The sequence below is a fragment of the Salmo salar genome, chromosome 27, assembly GCF_965601325.2.
Source record: "Salmo salar chromosome 27, fSalSal1, whole genome shotgun sequence".
Taxonomy (NCBI): domain Eukaryota; kingdom Metazoa; phylum Chordata; class Actinopteri; order Salmoniformes; family Salmonidae; genus Salmo; species Salmo salar.
Window position 1 is genome coordinate 30826763 of NC_138317.1, and position 26317 is coordinate 30853079.

General features: G+C 40.8%; 4 protein-coding genes and 1 long non-coding RNA gene across 6 annotated transcripts; 1 reads left to right on the top strand and 4 right to left on the bottom strand.

Annotated features, from left to right (window-relative positions):
• On the bottom strand, positions 1-25707 carry hoxa10ab (homeobox protein HoxA10ab). 2 transcript variants are annotated; one of them, XM_082969945.1, is made up of 4 exons: positions 24578-25707; positions 22217-23673; positions 7549-7804; positions 1-1102 (listed from the first exon to the last, which is right to left on the bottom strand). In XM_082969945.1, exons 1-2 carry the CDS (start codon positions 25464-25466, stop codon positions 23399-23401), a joined length of 1164 nt encoding a protein of 387 aa, XP_082826071.1. In that variant the 5' UTR covers positions 25467-25707; the 3' UTR covers positions 1-1102; positions 7549-7804; positions 22217-23398.
• Positions 833-2949, bottom strand: hoxa5aa (homeobox protein HoxA5aa; the record flags this gene model as incomplete). The annotated part of the gene is given in 2 exon segments (NM_001139562.1): positions 833-1106; positions 1778-2949. Coding segments are annotated over 2 exon segments (849 nt in total). The 5' UTR covers positions 2370-2949.
• LOC123730939 (uncharacterized) lies at positions 7582-10239 on the top strand. The gene is made up of 2 exons (XR_006762413.2): positions 7582-7737; positions 9680-10239. It is a non-coding gene; the product is annotated as an uncharacterized LOC123730939 (long non-coding RNA).
• hoxa7aa (homeobox protein HoxA7aa) lies at positions 9530-11999 on the bottom strand. The gene is given in 2 exon segments (NM_001139561.1): positions 9530-10015; positions 11549-11999. Coding segments are annotated over 2 exon segments (744 nt in total). The 5' UTR covers positions 11910-11999; the 3' UTR covers positions 9530-9632.
• On the bottom strand, positions 16101-20900 carry LOC106588846 (homeobox protein Hox-A9). The gene is made up of 2 exons (XM_014178328.3): positions 17587-20900; positions 16101-17195 (listed from the first exon to the last, which is right to left on the bottom strand). Exons 1-2 carry the CDS (start codon positions 18125-18127, stop codon positions 16951-16953), a joined length of 786 nt encoding a protein of 261 aa, XP_014033803.1. The 5' UTR covers positions 18128-20900; the 3' UTR covers positions 16101-16950.
• Positions 25708-26317: the final 610 nt, after the last annotated feature.

The window sequence follows — 26317 nt, forward strand, 5'->3', positions numbered from 1 at the left end:
TGTTGTTCCCGTAGAAAGTTTATTATAATCAGCATCACCATAACAATATTATTTTCATTTTCCAGTCATTCTTTAAAAACATTTACAAAAAGCTCACGATGGCGCTTACGCGATGGGATCCACTATGTAACCCTTCACATCCAAACTAATGAGGAAGAAAACGTATACACAAAAGACAGAAACACACATTCTAAGAAGATGCGCCAGGTGAAACAACTTTACAGCAGCTCGTGCAAAAGAAGGATACATAGGCACAGCGACAAACACTGGGTCAGACTGCGCTTCCATCACGTGTTCACAGCGCACAACAATCACATGAGGCTTATTACGTCTGTCTACAATAAGGAACACGTTATCTGACTTTGGTACAATACATTCAACAAATAAATACATAGGCCTACTTACATACATACATAGAAAACAAAGGCTATACACAAAAGCAACTACATTTCTTATCAAGTCATTCATTATTTGAGTTTCTACACTGTTTTATGAGTGCAATAGGCTACACAACTTTTATTGGATTGTTAATAGACTTATTTCTGGTAACTTTAAGTTTATTCAATTTTGAACAAAAATAAGTTAAACAAACATGTATTTCCCATTGGTTTTTCCTTTAAGACAAACATTTACAGAACGCAGGTTTCTCTTTTTTTTACTCACACAAGCATTATCATGGTCAAAATAAAAGAAATAAGGAGGATTTTTTTTTAAAGGCTGGAGCTTGCATGGACACGTGGATGTTCACTGTCCTAAGAAGCCCTTGGAAAGTCTCTTGGGCTTTTGACATGATGGGAAGTTCTCCCAAGCTTTGTATTATTTTATTAGTGCTCACCGGGGAACCAAATATCAGGGATGGTGGTAACCTATAGCCCCTGCCGCTGCCATGCTCATGCTTTTTAGTTTGTTGTCCTTTTTCCACTTCATCCTCCGGTTCTGGAACCAGATTTTGATCTGGCGTTCTGATAGGCAGAGCGCGTGCGCTATCTCGATCCTCCGTCTGCGGGTCAGATAACGGTTGAAGTGGAACTCTTTCTCGAGCTCCAGTGTCTGGTAACGTGTGTAGGCTGTCCTCGCCCTCTTCCCCTCTGGTCCGGTCAGACTGTCTGGTGGTAACACACACAGGATGCAACCATGAGCCCACAATCAAAATAGCAACCTACACAATAATGTTTACTAACGCTTTATGCAGGGTTACTTAGCAACAACGCTTATACATTTTACTGATCACTCTTCCATGGAGCCTTACCCACATAAACACACCTTTAAACACTATTCACACACATTTCACATACACCTTAAAACGCAGTGGAAGTGCCAATTCATTTCCCAAAGTGTGTCTTATAAAAATACCATACAAATATAGAATAATCCGAAAGTATGGCAAAAGAAAACCTATAATCATATATTTAAATCAAATGTTCCCCTCCTGCATTTTGGTAAGAAGAAAATGTCCTGTGTTTTCATGCCACGTTGAATTATTTTCCCAACGCCTGGGGTACAATATGCAGTTAAACAGGTGGCGTAAATCTCGCCATTACACACGCCCCTTAAAACTACCATTAATAAAATATCGAATATATGTGATTTTTCTCTCATATAACGATTTGGGGAAATACTGTTGAGCTCCGAAAATGGCAACAAGCACATCTTAAAATGGCTATAGGGCACACCATCGCCACACACACCACAAACCCACACAGAGACAAGACGAGCTGTATCAAGTACAAAACACAAACACAAACGTCGACCTAAACAAAATATAAAGCTGTTTTACCATGATTTATGTGCAGTTTCCTCATCCACGGGTAAATATGGGGCTGGGCACCGTCGGTGACATTTTGGGAAGTTGTCTGCGCCCTTCCCGCGGGCTTCTCTTCCTGGAGGGGGGACGCTTTGGACACACACACCCGGTTCAACAGCGTGCCTCCATTCGAACTCGGGGTCGTGCAGGGGCTCGTTATGGAGTTCTTTATGTCTCGGTGTTGAGGTTGAGACTCGCTGACCGGAGACGAGCAGCTCGCGACAGAGGAGGAGCACGGGAGCGGGTCAGGTGGAGGCGAGAGGGACGTCGTCTCGGTGGCGCTCCCGGGCTGGGTGTACCTGGGCGTCTCGACAGAGGACGTTGTTGTCGCCACCGACTGGTTCGGGGAGTAGCCCTGTGCCCGCACGCTGGCCATAAAGTGCCCGTTACCGCGACTGACAGTGAGGTCCATCCCGTTGTAGCCATAACCGTACCTGCTGGAATGCATGGTCGTGGAGTCCCTGTATTGCTCGTTTGCAGAGCTGTGGTCTCCATAATTATGTAACTGGAAATCCGCGCCATTGGGATAGCGACCGCAGAATGAGTTTACAAAATAGGAGCTCATTTGTTGATAATTCCAATATTGTTATTTAGCAGGTATTTGTTGCTTTTTTGTGTTGAAAGTAATAACGTGTGTACTTGATTTGTGGCTCTTGATGGTTTTGCGCGTTCTATAGCACCCTTGCACAATTTATGATGAATTATGGAAATGAGTAGAACATGTACTTGATTCTCTCTTACGTAGGCACCCAAATATGGGGTACGGCTAAGAATCACGTGCTTTTGTTGACCAGTCGTAAATCCTGCTTGATGACCTCCAGAGGTAAACTCGTGCACAAATAGGAAATCTTGGTGGGATGTTAGGGAGGCGCGCCTGGGTATGCGCCTAGGCACGGCGCTCGCGGGGCGCGGGTTGCGTCTCTTGGATTGTCGTCGCGCGCCATCTTCTGGCCGCAGTCTGGCACTGCCTGCGACAGTGTTTGAGGCGTGGGCTCCGAACGGGGTCGTTCAGAGGTTAACGACCATTGCGGCAAAAGCATGGTCTCCCCAAACAATACAACAAGAAACGCAGTGTATGCTGAATATGCAACCTCTCCACTGATAGAGAGTATAGAGAGAAATCGGTATTCAATGTTATCCTCGTCGATGGTAAACATTATCCTTCTCGTTGGGAATAAAACACGTACAGTACAAGAAAAAACAAGTACAAGAAAAATATATTAAAAAAATAATTGTCTAGAACCTTAAATGTAGTTGAATCAACTCTTTGGACATTTGAATACATTGCATGTGTTTATCACTAATAATGATTTTACAGGTGAAGCTTAGTTTACTGATGTGCATAGAGCGGTTAACCTGCATTTATAATCCAATAGAATAGAAAGGCAGTCATTCCTAAATGTTAGATACGCTAAAAATGAGGCATTTGAAACAATTTAAGTGTCGTCTTTTAGATGACGACAGAAAGTAGGCTACAATACAGTAGTCTCAATAGACAACACTTCACCCCTCAAGTGAAATCCATAAATACTTTTAGAAGTCCGAATGACTGAATTATGCTAATTCGATAATTAGGCACAAAAATAATCTGCAAAAAATCTTGCAGCTGTGTGTAATGAATAGCCTAATCTCTAGAAAACATCGATGGCATAACAATAATATACCTTTTTTTTTGTTGCAAATATGGATAATTTAAGTCCATTTTCAGAACAGGAAAAGGAGGAGCAGAAAAATATAGGTTTGTTTGAAATTAATCTAAACACATATTGTAATGTAAGCACATGTTATAATTTAAACACATGTTGTAATCTAAACACATGTTGTAATCTAAACACATGTTTTAATCTAAACACATGTTGTAATCTAAACACATGTTTTAATCTAAACACATGTTGTAATCTAAACACATGTTGTAATCTAAACACATGTTGTAATCTAAACACATGTTTTAATCTAAACACATGTTGTAATCTAAACACATGTTTTAATCTAAACACATGTTGTAATCTAAACACATGTTGTAATCTAAACACATGTTGTAATCTAAACACATGTTTTAATCTAAACACATGTTGTAATCTAAACACATGTTGTAATCTAAACACATGTTTTAATCTAAACACATGTTGTAATCTAAACACATGATTTAATCTAAACACATGTAATCTAAACACATGTTTTAATCTAAACACGTTTTAATCTAAACACATGTAATCTAAACACGTTTTAATCTAAACACATGTAATCTAAACACATGTTTTAATCTAAACACATGTCATCTAAACACATGTTGTAATCTAAACACATGTTGTAATCTAAACACGTTTTAATCTAAACACATTGTAATCTAAACATATGTTGTAATCTAAACACATGTTGTAATCTAAACACATGTTTTAATCTAAACACATTGTAATCTAAACATATGTTGTAATCTAAACACATGTTGTAATCTAAACACATGTTGTAATCTAAACACAGATTAGAAGATACATTTTCAGAGAATGTCTGACGATAGGCGAAATAAACATGATCTTTTTGTATAAGAATGTTCGTTCATTTTACATGGATAAATAACAAAGGGAAAATTAAACAATTTCCCTTGGCCTTGCTCGGCATCTTCCCCACACCCATTTCCTTCCATCAATAACGTCCTCGGAGTGAGGAAGCGAAAGAACTGACAGGACTGGAATCTGCCTAGATAAGTGTTGTCAAGTTTTCAAAATACAAAGATAAGGCACTACGTAATGACAATCTAAAATGAGGTTCGAAATATTATATGAAGAAAGACATATATCGGTAACAGCAGAATAAATAATAATGTAGGCCCAATCAATACAAGCAATAACAATAACAAACATATGACGACATTCATTTAGCACTATTTGATTATAGCTGCTGTTCATCGGTGTTGAGTTGCTGGTTTGTTGGTGTAACGTAGAGATAAACTGTATATAGGCCTAAGCTAAAATCGGAGCAGTGGTGATGATTATAATAATAGTTGATGAGAATGTGACTCTATAGCTGGAGCAGGGTTATATTAGTGTACAGGCAGGACAGGCAGAGCGATAACTTTTTAAATAATGTAGCCTTACAAAAGAGACGTGGCTAGTAAGCAGAAAATGGTGCAGTTAATCTGGAACGTCTATTTAGGCTACTAGAAACTGGGGCACGCGACTGCAGGTTTACAGTAGTCTCGTTTTGGCAACGAAGGCCCTAATATTCCAAAATCCATTGGACCTCTTGGTCCTATAATCCCCAAAAGACGATATTTAGGCTATACGACGCCCCACAAAGCCAGTTTAGAGCGTCGGCACTAACTGCGTGATGGATAAGTACGCTGTACGAAGGATGCAGACTCACAGCGGTAATAGGGCCCCTTCAGGCACTGCAGTAGCCGAGGAACAAGCTGCACTCAGGACCAGATGTGTACAGCGGTGTCTAAAGGAGCCCTGTATGCGAGCCCGGGTCTTAAATTTCAGGGATAGTTTGAGAGCGCATACAAGCATGGTCCGGATGCTGGAAGGAGCAAGGATAGGTTCTGTGCTTTAGAATGTGCAGGAGTGTTTGTGATTGTGACTTTAAAGAGGTTGTTAGGGAGTCTAAGAGCTAACATCTGATTTATCAATCGCCAATAGAAACAAAGTTACCAAGAAATTATCCCACCCAGAGAAAGGGGGCAAATCAGGAAGCGCGAGAGTAAAAAAACGACAGGACTAGTTGCGTTCTACTCAAGTGTCTGCATCTGCTAGAAACGTCAGGATGTAAAAAAAGAGAGAACAGAATCAGGATTAGGGACTCTGTGTGCGTGCTTGTGGCGCACAGAGCAGGGAGGGGCGCGTGCTCTCCAGATGGTAAAATGCTAACAATTTGAAATGCAGCTTCAAACCTTGATGAGTGAGTAAAATGTCACGATGCTTCAGTTTTATTTGCTCATACATTTCATTAGCTACATAGGATGTATTTCGTGCGTAACAGACAAAACTGTTCAAGCAGAATTTCAGATACCTTTGTATAGTGTAGGGGAGTAGCAGCACGGCTATATTCTAATGTTTGGAGCTCGAAGCCTAAGGGTTTCACTGTACCCTGCAACCACACCTGCAACCCTGTACATGTGACTATTAAACACTCTTAATCTGAATATATGACATGTTTTCTCGACTAGTTTCATTACCACTGTAAATATCGAGGAGGATATTGAATTGGAGCCACTAAGGTAAACGGAACTCTAAAAACACATTTATGAGGTGAACCATAACGGATGAAATTCTAAGACGCAAACTCGTCGAAGAAAACTATGCAAACTGACACGCACGCATACAGTAATAAAATGCATCACAACAATAGGCTATTGTGTTGTACATTTTCCTTGGTATTGATGCCTATTGTGACATTTCGGTCTCTCGGTGTCCAATTTGTGTCATATTTTGAGGTAATAATCTTGCCATATCAATTGTGACGTTTCGGTCTCGCAGGTTCTATTCTATGACATGATTTGGAGGTGACAATCTATTGTTATATGAATGGTGTCTATTGTGACGTTCTGTCTCTCTGTGATGTCCAGTGATCTTATGTAAAGAACACTTGAACATCTGTTCACAATCAGAACTCCATTTTATGGGGGTGTGTATTTTCTTTCTGCATAATGATTGCATGTATTTCTTTCGGTGTCATCTGGTCATGAGGTCTTGATGTTTGACCATTCTGCAGGTTATTTGCATAACCCTACACCTTACCATTTTCTATATGTAGTCTGAATTTACACAGACAAAATATATGTAGTATTACCTCACCTATCATATAGCTTAATAAAAAAACGTTGAGCACTACTGCTATTCAGAACAATACATTCCAGCTATATTGGGCCTTATGCAGTGCCAGTGTAGAGGATTTAAAACTCTTATGAAAATGAATTGCATATTACCAGCAAAATAGCATTAATAGCATATTTTTTGTGTCCATATCGTTTCTAAATATCATAAGCGTGAACATGGTCGAGATGAATGGGTCATTGATAAGAAGGTCGTTTCGATGATGTGGTGCTGATGTTACATCATGGAGGAGAGGAAAACTGGAGCGAGGATACTCTAGATTAAGCTAATCTATAATTTCCTCAAATCAAAACAACTGCTACATCTGCCGAAACCATGCTATCATGATACAAACAGCAATGTACACCCCTGTTTTATGGTTTAACCAATAGCACGAATAAAAAAGACAAAGGAAAGTTCTGTGTTGGCGCAATTAACGCATAGACTGTAAATGAGAGAAAATGGACAAAACGCTGTGACCAAAACACCACCACCCTTCTCCCACCAGAGGGCGACAATGAGTAGGCCTATTGGCCACAGTTCCAATTCGGAGCTGGTGAAAGACCATTCCATTTGAATAGCAACAAATAAACACAAATAGCCTGCATCGCCAATAAATTATTCAAATCCTGATATTGAAAAAGCATTTTCCTACATTAGTATTGAATAACATATTTAGATAGGTCAAGCCCAGAGACCACAATCAACGAACCATAGCATTGATCTTAATCATGCAAATAATGATCATATTGTTATTATCAAATCAAATATTCGGACATAACCCGTTTAACCCTACAACACAACATTCCAACCACTCTTCTGAAAGCCGTCGCTATTTAAAACTAAACAAGCATAGAAAGTTGTTTTTACTTGAATGCTCACTCTATTTAATGCATTATTACAAAATCATATCCAATCGTGTAGTATTCTTACCGTATGTGAGGTGTTCGGGTCTCCTGGTGTGTGGTGATGTCACAGGTAGAGGACAGACAAGTGCTGCTGGCGCAAAGCGACCAGATCCCCAGTTCTGACAGCTGGGTCCTGGACGAATCCAAGCGCTCCCGGGATCAGGCAACGACGCACTCAACCCGTCCATTGTGCCAAACCGTCACGAGGACCCCGGTAATGAATCCAAACCGTCCGTTTCCATGAGAAGGGCACTGCTCCTTGCACTGCGTATAAAAAACAACTAAAAGCAAAACAGCGTTACCCACGACGAAAAGAAATGGAAGAGCGAAAGCCTTTACATTACAGAAAGGGTTGGATGGCAGACACTTTTAAATGAGTGCGGTTCTATTCTGGAAAAGGAAATTATGTATAAAAAGTTCATGTTCACGGCTCTATGCCATGTGACCAGCGGCGACCAATGGGAAGCCGAGGAGCCTCGTAAAGTTGTATTGCAATGTTGTAAATTTTCATAAACAACAACGGATTTATGACCCAGTGAGAGAGCGACAGGGGGAGAGAGGAAGAAACAGAGAGGGAGAGGAGGGGGCAGGTCAAAACTAGGCGCCATTTTACCGAAAGGAGGGGGAATGCAGTCATTTCCCCTTCACAGTAGGCTAGCCTGTACAGTCTGTGTCCTCATAGTTTACATACTTTAGTCTCTTTATTAAGCAAATGTTGCATTGGTTTCATCTATTTTCACGTTAGAAATAGGCCACCGTGTTCTTATGTAGTAGCGTAATAGCGTTTTTGTAGGCTCAGTATTTCTTGTCATATAAAAACAAATGGCTTAAATGTTAAAATGTTAGTATAACTAAATGAATGTGAAAAGGTAAGATGCAGTATGTTCACTCATGCCTAATGTAGGGTATACCATCGATGTTGGCATGTAGGTTGTATTTCATAACATTTTGGCTAAAGATTTGATCAATGCATGGTTGGGTTACAGGAAATTCGTTACGAAGCTATTTTCCAAAATGAATGTTTTTGTTTTTATTCGATTACTATTGCATCTTACATAATGTCACAATAAGAATACCGCAGAGGAAAAGCGGTGAGTGTCGAATGCAAATTCCTGGACGAATCCAAGCACTAGTCAAATTGCAAAACAAATGCTAATTTCTGAACATTGGACCGCTTCTCTGCTATAGCCTAGAAACACACCAATTCCCTAACTTACAGACTTGCACGTGCAAGCAGACACACTCACGTCCATGAAAATGTTATTGACCCTAGGCTATAGCTAGTTAGAATAATTGAAAGCAAAAAGGAGATGACAATACAATAACAACACGACGTTACAATGCAGTGTTTATAAGTACTTCTTATGCAGTGCTGAAATTCAGTGAGACAGTGGTAGGCTATAGGTTTAGTCTCTAACGTAAAATCTGAGGTAGGGTATACAAATTTGACAATTCATTTTTTTGATTGCTGTTTGGAAATCATGCAAATATCTATTCAAATCTTTACATGACCCCAAAAGACAAGCTCTCACAACATTAGACATGATAACAGACAGCAGCGCAATATAACGATAATAAGCGACAGTTAAACATTAAAGCCATATTCACCAGTGGATTCAACATTTGCATTTATTTCGCTTTGAAATAGAGACAAAAAGAGTGCGAAAAAGGTTCTTCGAAGTCAATTGAAACTGGAGGTAAATTCTGAAGTTGCGTGAATGCAACTGTCGCCTTAGGTAGTTCTCTGTTCAGGAATGTTATTTAAGTAGTAAAATATCTAATAGTTCCCAACGATTAACATTAAATATTGTATAACATTTACAGTAGACTTGTTCTACATTCAAAGATCAAATTGAGTGTTCATAGTAATAGCGCAGAGTAAATAGGTAGTATCCGTTCCCTTTCATCTTCCTATAGCCATATGCATTTTATAGCTATAACCAGTGTTTTCACTAGCTTGTATACGTTAAATTAGTGCGTCTCAATTTCAGCCCTGCAAGTCGTTTCCTCAATCAGGCTTCTAAGCTCTGAATAGCATGATCGAACAGAGTGTATCGATTCTGTGATAGTCTACATCTAGAACATTTCCTTAGTGACCAATATGAACATTTATGGAGTGTTTCTAATCGCCTCCTTGTCTCCGTCTCCTCTTGCAGGGGTTTCTGACGCCACACCGGTGGACTGGGAATCTCCGTACTCGGCGTCCTCGGCCTTGGACTGTCCGTCTGTTACCGGATCACTGTCATCATCCTCGTTTACGTCCTCGCCGTTGGCACCGGGGGTCGAGCTCGAGGACTCGTCCTTGTGATCTTTCTTCCACTTCATCCTCCGGTTCTGGAACCAGATTTTGATTTGGCGCTCGGTCAGGCAGAGCACTTGTGCTATCTCCACGCGCCTCCGGCGGGTCAGGTACCGGTTGAAGTGGAATTCTTTCTCCATCTCCAGTGTCTGGTACCGGGAGTAGGTCTGACGACCACGCTTTCGGTTTGGATCTACAAGAGAAAACGGTTTCAATCTGCTAGGTCCAAGAATAAAAATACTACAAATTGCTCTGCCATGCATAAGACCATGTCCTACACAAGCATGGCATATGTAATAACTCTGATAATATCATGATATTGATAATGACATATGTGACAATTCTGTGATCTTGCATTCATGTATTATTTCTATACAAGTTAATCAATTAATAAAAATAAAAACATTGTGTCTGTGACACAGTTTGTGTCTTTGCCATTTTTACTAAGATGTCTTTTTACTAAAATGTTTTAGGACAGTCAATGATGTTTTGCCTCATGTAGCCTATATACACTTCAATAAACTTTCTTTTTTTAAAGACTTCCTTCCATTAAAAATATTCCAGCTGAGAGTCTAGCCTGTAGCCTGTAGCTAATGCACTGCATGCCTCTCCAATCAGAAGCATGTGTTTGTCCACCACTACTAGGTCATTCCCACATAGCCCTTAAGCAATTACTACTGCTAGTTTCATTGGTAGGGTATATCTTTATTAAACACTGGCTTGCCTACCAATTCCCTACTAGCCAGAAACGACACTATTAATAGGCTACCACTGCTCCAACCACTGCCATTATTTACAACCACCATTAATATAGATTATCTCCATGTCTACAAAAAGGTTTCTGAGACTGATGAGGATAATCACATCTGCTATCCCAGTCAAAAGGTTGAACTGCAGAGCGCACGATCACTGATTTACACCATAACATACAGGTAACTGCCAAAATAGTGGCAACACTTGAGTAAATTAGGGATATAAAGTATACTGAAAGCAGGTGCTTCCACATAGGTGTGGTTCCTGAGTTAACTAAGCAATTAACATCCCATCATGCTTAGGGTCATATATAAAAATGCTGGGTAGGCCATTATTTTGGCTACCATGGCTATAACCCCATAGGATGACAATGCCCCTCTCCACAGGGCAAGAGTGTTCACTGAATGGTTTGATGGGCATGAAAACGATGTAAATCATATGCGATGGCCCTCTCATTCATCAGATCTCAACCCAATTAAACACTTATGGGAAATTCTGGAGCGTGGCTGAGACAGCATTCTCCACAACCATCAATAAAACACCAAATGATGGAATTTCTGGTGTTAGAATGTTGTTGCATTCCTCCAACAGAGTTCCAGTCAATTGTAGAATCTATGCCAAGGAGCATTAAAGCTGTTGTGGCTCGTGGTGCCCAAAGCCCTTTAAGACACTTTATGTTGGTGTTTCCTTTATTTTGGCGTTACATAGTCTGGTATTTTATTGTCACAAAGGGGAGTAGAAGCAGTAAGAAAGCAGAGGCAAAAAGCATTGCAGAAGCGAAGGGATAATACATTTATGGCCACAGAACTCATTACTTGCGCAATAAAAGTTGAACAATTCTTTCCATGAAATACCAATGGCTTCAAGTAATTAATTGCGCCATTAAGACCACGGTAACTATCCCAAGGTTTTGACATTATAGCAGAGCTCTGCAGGAGCAGGTTGGGAAGGAAGGACTCATCTTAGACTGTACCTGATGTTTTCATCCAGGGGTACATCCGGTAGTGTTTGTCCTCTGGCGAGGTGAGGGGCCCCGGCTGGACACAGCTGTCCCCGAACAGACGGCTCTGGTCGAAGGAGCTGCAGTGCAGACTGCGAATGTCCGGCCCCTGGCCATAACCAGGGCTGAACATCGGGTGGCTCTGGTAGATTGCATTGTTGACGTTGTAAAGTCCGGACAGGGACGGTGGGAAGGCAGGGGCTGCGGCGTTGTGAGCAGATGCGGGTCCTTCTCCATCGGGTCCAAGAGTGCACGAACCTAGGTCTGCGTTAGTGAAGAAAGAACCGCTCGCCGTATATTTGTTAAAAAGACCATCCACATAATAAGAACTCATATTTTTTTCTCTGTGATTTGTTGGGCCAGAATCTTCAGTGTCGTTTTTACGAGGTAGTGTGATATATGACAGCAATACACCCTGGATTTACACCGAAGCCCATTTTCCCCAGGACCAAAGAACTCACCCACGTGATCCAGCCCTGTGACCGATGTAGCCAATCACCGGCGGGGCCGGAGATTTCATTATAGCGCACAGACTGCAGAGTAGGAGGGCCATTCCATTGTAACAGAGTGATGCTGAGACTCCGAATTTTCACTTTAAAATGTATGTCAAACAAAAAACAGTGGAAATTGATTAAAGTACTCATTGTGCATAGAGTTGTATGATTTATTTAACTTTGCAATCATTGTTTTTTGTTAGACATTTTAAAGTGAACAATCTGAGTCTCAGGATCACTCTGTTACCATGGAATTTCCCAGGATTAACACACACACACACACACACACACACACACACACACACACACACACACACACACACACACACCCTCTCATAAACACTGTGGGAAGCCTATACATATGAAATGACACAAAATACAATGTAATCAAAATAAAATAAACGTATACTGTTGCATTTAGCCTTCATTTCATAACACACCATAATACACCATACTACACCATAATACACCATAATACACCATACTACACCATAATACACCATACTACACCATAACACACCATAACACACCATAACACACCATAATACACCATAATACACCATAATACACCATAATACACCATAATACACCATACTACACCATAACACACCATAACACACCATAACACACCATAACACACCATAACACACCATAATACACCATAATACACCATAATACTACCATAATACAATCGTTTTCACCACCTCATAACATCTGTAATTTATACACAACTAAGAGTATAAAATTGCATTGTGTACTCATTCAAAAGGTTTTGTTCAATTCATATAAATACATTTGTCCATGGGTAAAACTGAACTACATGACACAACAAACATCAAAACATGATAATTAGATTATAGGCTACAAAGGACTGATCAATTCAAAGTTGAAACATTTTACAACAGTTTTTTTGATATTGTGGTGATTGAAATAATACCATTTACAATTGTAAACATTTTCAGTTACCATTGTTACGTTTCAAATAAGATAATATAAAAGTAATTGTTGCAAGTAAGTATAGGCCTAAGTGAAATATTTGAGAATTATTTTGAGTGGTAACCTGATGCTAGATTAAGCAAAGTATTAACTCAAAACATAAAAGTTAGGTAAGCAAATTAAATAAGTCAATTTGAATATTTAAAACTAACAACGATGTTGCTTTCTTGGAGGTTGCACTATGTTGAAATAATCCGATATATATATATATATATATTGAGAAAAATACCATTGAAAAAGACCATTGAAAGTATCTGTCCCTATTAGTATAGGTCAGTAAATCCCAAAAAGAATCCTCCCAAATTATGTAAAAAACACATTTAACGAGGGATAGCTATACATATTTATATGCCATAGTCCGTGGCCTAATTTGGTAACGTTTATGTAAATTCTTTCCCATTCCGCAATGTTATCTGGAAAAAAACACAGAAGGGACAAAAAAAAAAAACGAAATTCTATATGTGGAGTTACTGAGCATTTAGGCTCATCTAAATACCACCAAACATATGATATTTTAGTACGCCATATCAAAATATTCCAAAGTTGATTAGCCTAAATGCAAATTCAACACATGTCACATTTTATGTAGGGCTATTGCAAATGTAGATGAACGATAAGCCTATTTGAAAAGGGCAAAATTATTTTCCAATTACTTTACGAATCATATGTACAAAAGATTTGTTGAGAAAGCACTATTTATGTTTAGTATTCCTATAGGCCTAAACTAAAGATGAAATAAACACATTTTAACGATAATAGTTAGGCCTTCTAAAAGCCTGATTTCTTTCATTTCACACGCGGAACAACTACGTTTCAGGTTTTTCTGTAGCGTCAAATCAAAGATAGGCCTAACCGTGCAAATGTTTTTTGTGACTAGACTAAGGCATAATATTTTGTATTTTTTATGTATATTATTATTAAATATTAAATACTGCCGCGGATGTGTCAACGTCTACAAGAGCTAACATCATTATAAAGACTATAATAGCAAGCAACAATTAGAATTACCATGTTAGAAAACGAAAATACACCAATAGGCCAAAACATGTCAAAATATGTTCATCAGGAAGTAATCAGAAAGGGTAAGTGTTCAAACGAGGCCATTTTGAGCCTTGTTATGGAACATCAGCGCCATCCTCTGGTCACTACACGTAGTTGCAGGGTGGAAAAGGTGCAGTGCCCAGAGAGCTGCAATCACACCCATTCCCCATTAGGCCAATACATAAATAAATCACATAATAGGAATGCGATTAATGTATTTGGCTCTCATTGCCTGCAGTTCTATTTCCACATAGAATACAGATTTTGGAGGTCCGATGATGACAATCGAGAATAGTATATCTAAAATGTTCATGTTGTTCTCATCTATACTGAGATTAGGTCTTGACTCATAACGCTGTTGTTTTATTGCCCTTTCTGTTTTTTCAGCGCGTGAACAGAACACTAGCTACCACCAGAGAAACTGAGAGAACTTTCCCAGGCCAGGTACAAACAAAGGGTCGCCCGAGATGACCATGAGTCCGGCGAGCAACAGTCGGGGAGACGCCAATAAAGCGGATCATTTCCGCTAGGCCTTTTGTCCATGCTGCAGTCCCACAGAAAAGAGAAAAAACAAATGGGTGCCGAGTTCTGGAAACGGTCTAATTGTGTCTGGACGGCCATAAAGCCATTAAAAGTGGAATGCCAGACAGTATAGCAGACCAGGCGTTTTATTGCTATGTCTCTGGCTGAGCCTTTGAAGTTTGGGGTCCATCTGCGTCCTCGAGGCCCAGCGCGTCACAACACCACTATATGGCTCCATACAACTGCAATTTCCTTGTTTTTATTTACTAAAGCTAATATATTCGTGCATTAAAATATATGTGCCTGTCTGATGTGAATGATGTTGTCTGATAAAACAAGGGTGGTTCTGTGAGGATGTGTCTTTACAGTTCCAAGGTCCAGTTGTAGCCTATTTCACAAGTAGGCCTATCTATAATTTCTATTTTTATTAGCTACTCTTTGTCGATATAAAATGTTTGGTAGACTACAGCGCAGATTTGAGGGAACTTCTCAAGATTTATAAACCAAAGGTTTTCGGTGGAAGCAGGCCCACATCAATAGACCTAACTCATTCTTGATACAAATGTTAAATAGAAGCTCAGATCAAATATATTGTAATCTGAATGCCGCCAAAGCTACATTTTAAATAGTAAATCTTTGAACGCTGAATACCTCGACCGCCCTGCTCATGTTGACGGTTTGAAAACATAGCGACCATGATGTGTCCAGAAGCACCGAGTCTAAACTGAGCGGTGGAGTCATATCATAGCTGAAGAATACATGTACTACATTATTTTAGGCATCAGCTGTCAAAGCTTTCGACATGTTTCTTGTGTTGGGTCCTCTCGCCCTGCAGCGCTTTGCACCCCATAAACGGTTATAGTGGTAATTGTCTTTTATGGCTGTATACAGCTAACAACCTCCTCTGCCAAGGCGCGCGGAGCGGAGCAGAGCAGCAAGCGTGCAGCGATCCGCCGGGCCTGCCTGTTTGCCCGGACTGCAGACTGTTTGAACCCCCCCACACATACACCGTTTTAGAGTATATGTGTGTGTGTGTGTGTGTGTGTGTGTGTGTGTGTGTGTGTGTGTGTGTGTGTGTGTGTGTGTGTGTGTGTGTGTGTGTGTGTGTGTGTGTGTGTGTGTGTGTGGTGTGTGTGTTGCGTGCGAGCGAGCTTGAAGAAAGAATAACAAAGTGCGCGTTCACAATATCGAATTCACTCACGGAAAATTAAATAAATGGGTAATTGTTATTATTTTTCTAACACACCATTAATAGTGTTTTTGCTAGTATTGTTCCAATATTTTGTTTGAGAGAAAATATAAGTGCAAACTAATGTTAGAATAGTCCTATGCACATTACATTTGGTAAACTACAATACATCTGACTGTCAATAGCTTTAAGAATTTGATCATTTTATTTTAGAGCATCACGTTAATTTGAATTAAATCTTAGACTGAACAGTGACATGCAAATGCACAAGAAATTATAATAATTCAACGTGGCTGCATTCGCAGATATAATTTGTTTTATTCAATAAATAGTACAAATTACATTTGAGAAGCAAACATGTGAAGGTCCCCAGACCATGAGGTATTCATTAGGTAGCATACAGTTATTATTTAGTCTCTCTCCCTTTCTAACAAATATGTCCTCTCAAATGTTACTCCCTGAAATTCAGACATAGTATACTATCTATATAAGCATTCTGTCTCTTCACAACGAAAAGTCATGTTAAAATGAAATGAGGTTCTTGCAATTCTAGGTAGTTGAGAGACAATATCATTGTTATGTAGCTTCTAGTAACATTATCAACAGTTCAATATGCATTTTAAAGAGGCTTTTTGATGCTCATGCACCCGCTTCAAAATGCCACCATTACGTTAGCCTGTACCTCCAACTCAAATTGACCAATAGTTGAAATAACGACCACAACAAAACATTTGAAACTAAATTCAGTTTAACCTGAAATACACATAGGCCTATATCTACAAACCAGAGAACACACACATAGCTACAGACATCCACACACAAAAGAGCACAGAGAACAGGCCTATTAATAGGGTACATGCCTTACACAGATGCCCTCACAGCCGAGCCTTTAATTCATTCATTAACATCCTAATAACAAAAAATAATGCGCACTGCTAAATTGTGCAATATAAAGGTAGTTAGTTGCATCAAACCGACGAGTAGAACCGGACATGCTTTTTACAAGACACATAACAGCCTCTGTTAGGGATAAAACAATGAGACAACGGCTATAAAAATGCAGTCCAGCAGAGAAAGAGCCTTTTCACAGATATCCCCCTAATTTCGGATATTTTTGTTACGTTCTCATTCACCTATAAATCATCTTTTGGTCCACCATCTTTATTACATTTCTTCATCTTCATTCTGCGGTTCTGAAACCAGATTTTGACTTGTCTCTCCGTAAGGTTGAGCTGCCTCGCGACCTCGTACCTACGGTCCCGCGTGAGGTACGTGTTAAAGAGGAACTCCTTCTCCAGCTCGAGGATCTGGTGCTTGGTGTATGGACAGCGCTTTTTTCTCGTGGCGCTAGCGTGGAGCCAGTTGGATACCGGGTTATCTGGAGAGAGGGAGTGCGAGACGAGACTGGTGTGAGCCCGGTGCTGCTGGGCAAAATGTCATAAAAACATATGACCCACAAGGGACGAGGCTGATAACAAAAGCTCTGTATATCAATTCTGAATGTAAAAATCTAAATGCGTTCCAAAGTAGCAATGCACTCCCATACTTGGCTCTTGCTCCTGTTTAAAATCTGAAACCCATAGTATTAGAAGACGGAAATGAGTGAGAGAAAGCTAGCCTATTATCAAGTCGCTATAAATGAATGGCACGCCTTGAATGGCATATTTTCAAACACGCGCCCTCTCTACTACTCACACATTTGTACCTGCATCCCTGCAGCTTTACAGAACATAGCATGGCCAAATGTCAAAGGATGAAGCAGCACTTACTTGGATCAAGGGCAGGTTTTCCCTCCTGCAGGTCCCCGGTCTGGCCTGGTAGCGTGTCCTTGTCCACCGGGGATGCCGTCTCCACCGTTCCGTCCGCGAAATCGGACAGGAGCAGCGCCGTGTGGGAGCCGCTGTCCGCTCCCGCATCCAGGCTCTCGGATTTGATCCCGTAGTGGTGACTCGTCGGTAATCCAGTCAAAGGCAAGGACCCTGACATGGGCTCCAGCAGCCAGGACTGCATGTAGCGACCCTCCACGTCGCCTGGAGCTGGGCTTCGGTGATTCCCGTACGGGTGGTGGTACATCGACGACACGGCGCCTGGAAACTGTGCCGGTACATGGTCCCAGGACGGGCTGAAGACCGGGGCTTTCGTCGGGAAGGTGCAGGGCCCAAGCTCAGTGTGATCGGTGATCAATGTGGGCTGCCTCGCGTGCTGCAGCCCCCCCGGACCGGAGGTGTATCTGGGCGCGGAGAGCGCCTCACTCTCAGGCAAGATGAGGGAGTCGACGTAGTAGCTAGTCAATGTTCCAGATGTCGACATGGCAAAAGAGACTTTCACATGTACGCACACATACACTGATACTTACAAAAACAAGCGCGACACACACACCACACACACATACACACGCACTAAACCCCACTCTCACAAAATAACAAAGAAATCAAGTAGCAACTTGGCACCACAAAGAACTACAGTCTACTAATAGTTCGGACGCAGGGCTGCCATTCGATTGGGTGATGCGCGCACGTGATCACAAAGGCTAAACAATAAATAATAAATCAGTCTCTTTGACTATTAAATGCTAGCGGGTCTCTTGTCTTAAAACGTGACCACGTCTAGTTTTAAAAGCAAAGTATTATTATTTGATATGATTAGTACGCAATTGCTGATATAAATGTAGGGCTATGACAAGGGAGAGGCTGAACTCCATTGAGAAAAATACAATTGAAAATACCATTGAAAGTATCTGTCTGTTAGCATAGGTCAGGAAATCCCCCAAATAATCCTCCCAGATGAGGTAAAACACACCTTTAGCGAGGGATATCTACACATATGCTACAGGATAATAAGCATTACCAATGATACTCACAACAAAACCCACAGGGGCTGAAATTAACCAGAATAACTTCTCCATATTGGGGCTTATTAACGAAACCAAATGTCTTAAATTGCATTCTTTCTATGGCGCCAAAGAACGTAAATTATTTTGATATTCTTCCTTAAAAATAATGCTCTGGGACGCTTTCCATCCTAGTATGTAACCTCTTTCATCTTCCGTCAAAATGTTTCAACCTTTCATATTTTCATTGTCTTCGAACCAGAGAAAGTTATGACCAAACATTCCCAAAGAAAAAACATTTTACGCACATAATGTTGTGCTATAACCTGCTCTTTAGTATAGCCTATTAACATATTAGTTTGGTATTATACAATAAAACTAATCGGACTAAAACCCTGCTCAGAATAATATCTGACTAGTTTCATTTGTTATTTCATCAACATCCTATGATATTGTTTATATATCACCTACTGGGAAAAAAAACATTATTTCAGTAAATGTAAGATTATTTTGAGCATGAAAATGGAAAGGGGTATAGAATTGTATTTGTGTTTGCATAGTAGACCTATTTACTCACACCTATAGAACCCTAATATGGTCGTTTATTCACTGATGTCTTCAAAAAATACATTTGGAAAAAACAATGTTATTGTTCTAGGCTAATATTACATTGGTATATCCATGGACAAGAGAATTCTGGTTATTAAACAGAACCGAGGAATTAAACAACTATTATATTACGCCTAGAGAAAAAAAACATACATGTTTATTCATATATCTCAATAGCCTAATTGTGAAGCATAAAAGCATAGCCTAGTTGTGGCATATTTAAATAATTAAGCTAAAACAAATAAACGACAATTGTGAAAACTCGTCGTAGAAAATAGTGTGCACATAGTAGCATGTAAATCGATACCTGGCTTCTACTTTAAATACATTATCCTATTAAATACATTATCCTATTAAATACATTATCCTATTCAATACATTATCCTATTATTACTAGGAATGTTATTAGCCTATTATGAGAGACCACTATCATAAGAACCACTAGCACTGTTACAAATACCAGCACTATCGTGCCAATTATGAATTCCGCCGTGGCTAACGAAAACAGCAATGCACTATTAAGTAGAAAATTATAACAAAGATAGCATTATGTAAACTACTAAAGCACTTAGAAGTTTAGGAGTTTCCCTACAAAAAATTGGAGATCGGCCTACGTCGTGACAATTACATGCAACTAATAGATAATAGATAGTTTACAAATGGAGTTGTTTATGCCATTATTCAGACACATAGATCACGTTGTAATCAAATTTGAAAGCAGAAATCTAACACGTTTTCATTCTCCAGCCACCCAAGCCATAGACTGTTCTCTTGGCTTCCACACGGGTGCATCAATTCTGACATCAACAGGCTCCTGAACAGCTTCTATCCCCAAGCCATAACACTGCTAAATAGCTTACTAAATAGCTAGCAAAATGGCTACTAGATCTGAGTTGACCCTTGTATTTTATTTTTGCAAAGTCTCTATGCACACTCACAGGGTACTACACACTCACGCACACTGACAATCCAACACACACACAAACACTCACTCCATCATTTGTTCACACACACATAATATGCACATACATTTATAGTGACTCTATAGACACCCGCTGACATACAATCATAATATACAGTGCTGCTACTCTGTTGATCATACATCCTGATGCCTGGTCATCTTGCCCCTATAGGCCTGCCTGCATATCTACCTCTACCACTGCAGTATCCCTGCACATTGTTAATATGGCATCGGACTGAGTACTTACTTTCTCGTATACTTCTCATTTCTTATTTTCTTTTCTTGTGTGTTTTTGTTCTACCTCATTGTATTTTTAGTATTACATTGTTATTGATTACTGCATTGTTGGGGTTAGAGCTTGCAATAATGGCATTTCACTGTAATTGTGCATGTGACATTAAAACTTGAAACTCGACATATAAACCAAGACAGGAACGCCGGAAATGATAGTCAAGCCTACACTATCTATGCATTTGATTTCCAGGTGTATCTTTTCAATGGATAAGCAATACAACACAAACTAATACTTGTGGGGTAACTAATACATGAGGGGTAATTCAAGAGCGGGTGAGAAGCTACTGAACGTGCACCCCAAGTCTGGACACAACATATGATACTATATGGACTAGTAGGAAGAGAGGAAACGCCTGCGTAACACTTTACAGACATTGTGTCGAACCTTGCCCCCCCCCCCCCCCCCCCCCCACCACCACCATAGCCTTAGAGAATGGAGATAGCTGCACACAGAATACGTGTTCTATTTATTACCATCCAATAAAACGGAAAGCTAGGCCAACACCCTACATGGTCACAGGCGGTTCACTGCTGCTAAAGAATCCACTCCAGCATATTTTCCTACTGAATGAAAAAACAGTAGGCTATGCCACACACCTACAACGTAACAGATAATATTTCATCCTCGAACGTATACCACTGTGCAGAATCAGATAAGGCATGGATGAAAATGTGTTAGAGACATTAGAAACAAACAAAGAGGATAGTGGATAGGGAAAGGCTATGCGCACTAAAACACAGAGCAGACAGGCATCTTCAAAAGAAAAGACACAAGGGAAGGCACTTTAAGGCTGTAAACTAAATCAGGGTGTTTTTCAACACGGACCCAGTTTACCGCAGGGGCTATTTACTTATTTTGCCCACAGATAACAGCTCGTCTGGCGGATCTAAATATCACCATAAAGCCCTTCGCCTCTTTTGTGTCCGGGCTGTATTGCGCAGCGGAAGCATCCGGCTCTATTGCCCACCGGCGCGCCACTGAGGTCGCTGTTGCCCACTCAACTTCCCCTTCCTCTCCAATGCAGTGGTCGTAACCGAGGCCTTGTCTGACGTCGCCGCGTCACGACTGACAGAAAACATGCTTATAGCTTTACGCTAATTCCAAGTCCAACCCGCCTATAGCTGAGCTTTTACCAATGTAAATATAGGACGCAGGCATTCAGGGGCTTAATTTAACGATGAAAAATAACAAGAAGAGTTTGTATAAATATTACTGACGATATGTTAAGAGATATACACGACAGCAAGTCTTTCCCAACAGGTAAAGGCAATAAGAAATGTCCTATTTTTTATTCATTTATTTATATCACCACAAATAACACTCCCAATACTATTCAATACTATCAAATCCAGTTAGATTGCACGTGTCCCAGATTAAGTTGACTGACGTTTCGATGTATTAAACTGGGCCAATTCAGACAGTTTCGTGTTGTAGAGGTAGAAAATGGATCCCAACAACATGAAACTACCTAAACCACTCCACAGTCCGCTCGACGCCTCAAGACGCACAGCAGCCAATGCATAACGCCACGTCTTCTTTCGTTTTCATATCGATCTCAACACCCATGCTGTTCATAAGAGGACTGTATTAAAAATAGCCTACAATGTTTTTACATGTTCAGTATCAAATCTTTCCGCTGGAAACCTGCTTTTTTAAACATGTGGAGTCCCGAAAACCCAAATCCAACATAACAAATTGACTCACCCATTCATCGAAGTTATTGCGCTATTCCAATCACAAGAGAAAAGAAGATGACTTCGTCCAATTGTGTCTAAATGCAGTGTAACTTTCTACGACTGTCTATAGCCTCCTCTCCGGCTTAACGGCTCTCTCGACTGAAGCCAGTCTTTGGGGAGAGTGAGAATCGCTATATACGAGCCAGTCATAAAACTCTACTGAAGCCGGTTAGGCTTGCAGTGTTATATGCCTATACCGCCTAGACATAATGACTGGTGTCATATCTAAATCGTTTCCGAGAGCTACTCCATGGATCCTAAAAACAGTTCTGAAGACAAAAGCCAAGCAATGCACAAGCAACCCAAAGTGCACTTACAACCTCAACTGGCCTGTACAAAATGCCTATTCTCTTTACAGACAAAGAATGAGCGAGAAGAACAGAGTTATGAACAAGGACATCAAAAAACATACTAATCCAGTTTATGTGAACTGATCATTTATTACGCAATACACGAAAACACAACCTCATATGTACATAATGATATACACAATAAAAACTATTTCACAATGTGGACTGCTCATGTAGCCTACATTTCCCTTAGTTCGAGTCTACACAACAATATTATCCTAAAGTGGATCAAATATATGTTGTTCTATGTACACTTACAATCAGCTCATCATAATATATACTTTACATCGGAAGAATACGTTGACAGGGCGACTCATCTTCTTCCCTTACTGTGGATACATAGGCCTTACATTTTAATGTGATCCACATTGCAAAATGCAGGAAAAGATGGATTTGAATCATGTTGTTTCATGCAGTATAAATGTAAAGGAAACTCCCCACATATATGCAATATAAACGTACATCTCAATTGTGATCTATATTTGTATCTACAACAAACATATATATATTTTTAAGTATTGGTAGGCTACAATCCTATACGACCCAAAGCAAATTCCTTCCATTGTTTTACTCAAGACACCTATCCCAACAAGTGACAGCAACAGAACCGAATCAACGAACAATTAACAAAATATTAAGAAAAAGAGACAACCCAAAAACATTCACGTTTTACCACTAGCTTATATAGGACGATGCAAAGACTAGGTTTGTATGTAGGCCTACTAAAGATGTGCCCTTTACATCTTGCATTAGAACTAAAGCTAGTTCAATACAAAGCTTATTGAAAACATTCGAAGTTATCACGAGAAACCAAAATTTGACGTGAGCTCCCGAATCCTGTTTTCCCGGGTCATTTTCTTCAGTTTCATTCTGCGATTCTGGAACCATATTTTGACCTGCCTGTCCGTCAGGTGCACGCTCCTACTGATCTCTAGGCGACGCTCGCGAGTCAGGTACATGTTGTAGAGGAACTCCTTCTCGAGCTCCAGTGTTTGGTGCTTGGTGTATGGGCAACGTTTCTTCCGTCCGCTTTTTGCTGTTAGCCAGTTGGCCGTGCATTCGCTTTCTGTGTCTCCTAAAGAAAATGGTATACATGCTTTTAGGCTATCAACTATGTATGTAAGATAGGTTGTGTGTGTGTGCGTGTGCGTGCGTGTGTGTGTGTGTGTGTGTGTGTGTGTGTGTGTGTGTGTGTGTGTGTGTGTGTGTGTGTGTGTGTGTGTGTGTGTGTGTGTGTGTGTGTGTGTGTGTGTGTGTGTGTGTGTGTGTGTGTGTGTTTTGTGCAAGTCAATGGTTTGATATAGGCCTTTTCATAAGGAAGGTTCAACGGCCTTGTGTACTTTGCTTGAACTTGAAACATTTGCTAACAATAACAAAAACAAATCTGAAATGTATAACATTTTCTATCATTCTAGATCTACTATAACAAGAACAAATATCACCGCCCCAAAATAAAAACGGTTTTAGTAGCCTATTTGTTTATGGGTTGTTAGGCCTATATTGGGCGGCAGTCAAGTCATTTTTTGTCCAAAGAAACAAAGTCCTAAAATGTTAAATAAACCTGCAGTAGCCTAAGCCTAAGCAAGTAATTGCATTTATTTTTAATAATACAAGTTTTTTTTTTTTTACCACAGCATTTTTACTGGTTTACTTCTGTTATTCTTTCAAAACTTTAACACCAGCTTGACTTTTAGGCAGCGAAATTCTCTCAACTAAAGCGTGGTGTCTCCTCTGCTAATGCCAATGACAAAACATTTAGCCTTTGGGTTACGGCAAGACCACATAAACCATATATAATCACTAAATAAAAACAAACACCTGAATGACCTCAGAATGCAAAAGACGAAATCAGTCTCTCCGCAGGTGTTACCATATAACCTTTTTACGCATCCCCATACCTGCTTTACTATACAGCACGCTATAAAACCAACCGTGGCAGAGTGAGTGAGTGACCACACCTTTCAATGACCTCAGCTCACCTTTAGGTGTTTTCGCTGGCTTCTCCTTCTCAAGCTCCTCTTCAGCTTCCTCGGGAGATGAAGGTTCCGCGTCGGAGGACGCTCGTGCCTCCTCGTCCCCCAGTGGGGCGTGCGTCTGCTGGGGCTGGGACGCGGTACCGGAAGACAGAGCCTCCTCCGTGTCTCTTCTCTTGTAAGCCGCCGTGGCTGAGCAGGCTAAGGCTGAGGACGGTGGGGGGGTCGGGCTGTGGAAGCGAGTCTGTGCAGGGGGGTGTAGGCCAAAGTGAGAATGAGAGGGGTTCGATTGGGCGCCGTGGTAAACTTTATGAGAGTGTGCGTGCATCTGAGACAAGCGGAAGTAGCCAGGCACTGGTACAGTACCCCCACCACCACCGCCGTCGGTGACTGTGCACGAGCCTGAACCTGAGCCTGTCGTGGTTAGCCTGGAGTATGTCAGGTCTTCGGCGGTCGAGGCTTTGGGGCACTTCTGCGGCTCGTAGAGACAGTACGCGCTCTCCTCCTTAATACTCGGCGGGAACGAGCAGGGCGCGACCTGGGGACCCACAGTTTGTTGCTGATCCATTCGGCACGACCTCTGCGCGTCCATCCACATCTCCATGCCTGACATATACGCGCCTGACGCGGCAGACATCATGTTTTGGGGACCTGCGTCGCTCCGCTTGCCTATACCTGGGAAGTATCCACAGTTCTGTAGCCCGTAAGACACCTCTGATGCGGCGTTATGGGGCAGACACACGCCGCTGCCCGGGTAGTAGTGTCCCCCTCCACCCTCCGTCCGACCGCTGATCAGAGAATCCACAAAAAACGCGTTTCCTGCGGGGCTGTCCGAGCATGCCATTATTGTGGTGTATTTTGGCGAGGGGAGAAGATAGCCCTTTCTGGTTGACATTTCTTGTGCAAAACATGCTGGATATGATTAGAGGTACCCCCCTCTCCACCGTGCAGACTCTGGAGCCAATAGGAACGCTCGGATACGCAGAGCCCCTCCCATTCCAGAGCCACGTAGCAACCGGGGCCATATCCATCATGGGTCTGAAGCAGATAAAGGAGACAGCACAGCAATCAGTGGGTATCTCTCACCTTGCTTTAATGCACCACCATAACGCCGGAGGGGCGAGGCTCTATGTGCAGAATGCAAACATTCGAAAATAAAGAAGAGGTATATGCACGCCCATGCATGCGCATAGGGAAGTTGTGCAGCATACCTATCGACTATCAATTTGGTTTGCAGCATTAAGAGAAGTTTGTCTGAACCCCTATCCGTTTGAACTGTGCATAACATAAAATAATTATTATCAAATATTCGTTTGCTATAAGCCCTATATGGCTCCCTATTGCTCCCTATGCCTCTATAGTTAATACATTCCATATGCATACATCTCACAGAAGAAGACAAAATGGAAACCATTTTAGTTTCAAATAAGAAACAGACGCAACAACAGGCCCAATAAAGGCCTAAACCTTTCCACGCGCATACATTTTCAACAATCTTCACCAACTGTAGGTGACAACTGTAAGGCAACATTAAGGTTCCCAGGTTCAAACAGGTATAGTAAACAAGGCGTAAAGAAGAAAATAAAACGACACTTTCCTTTACAGTGCTTTAATAAAAGAGATCACTGCGTGGGTCTAATTCATTGACAAGTCAATGGATTTTACAGAAATAAAACACTGATAAAGGAGGTAGGCCTAATTACCAGGAAGATCATAAGCTTCACGCACGGCAACTGTATCGGTGTT

Excerpts from the sequence above, each read along its gene's own strand:
- LOC106588846 (XM_014178328.3), bottom strand. The coding sequence starts at position 18,127 with ATGTCGACATCTGGAACATTGACTAGCTACTACGTCGACTCCCTCATC. Across the intron at positions 17,196-17,586 it reads AAAACCTGCCCTTGATCCAA|ATAACCCGGTATCCAACTGG; the intron begins GTAAGTGCTGCT and ends CCCTCTCTCCAG.
- hoxa10ab (XM_082969945.1), bottom strand. The coding sequence starts at position 25,466 with ATGTCAACCAGAAAGGGCTATCTTCTCCCCTCGCCAAAATACACCACA. Across the intron at positions 23,674-24,577 it reads GCCAGCGAAAACACCTAAAG|GAGACACAGAAAGCGAATGC; the intron begins GTGAGCTGAGGT and ends CATTTTCTTTAG.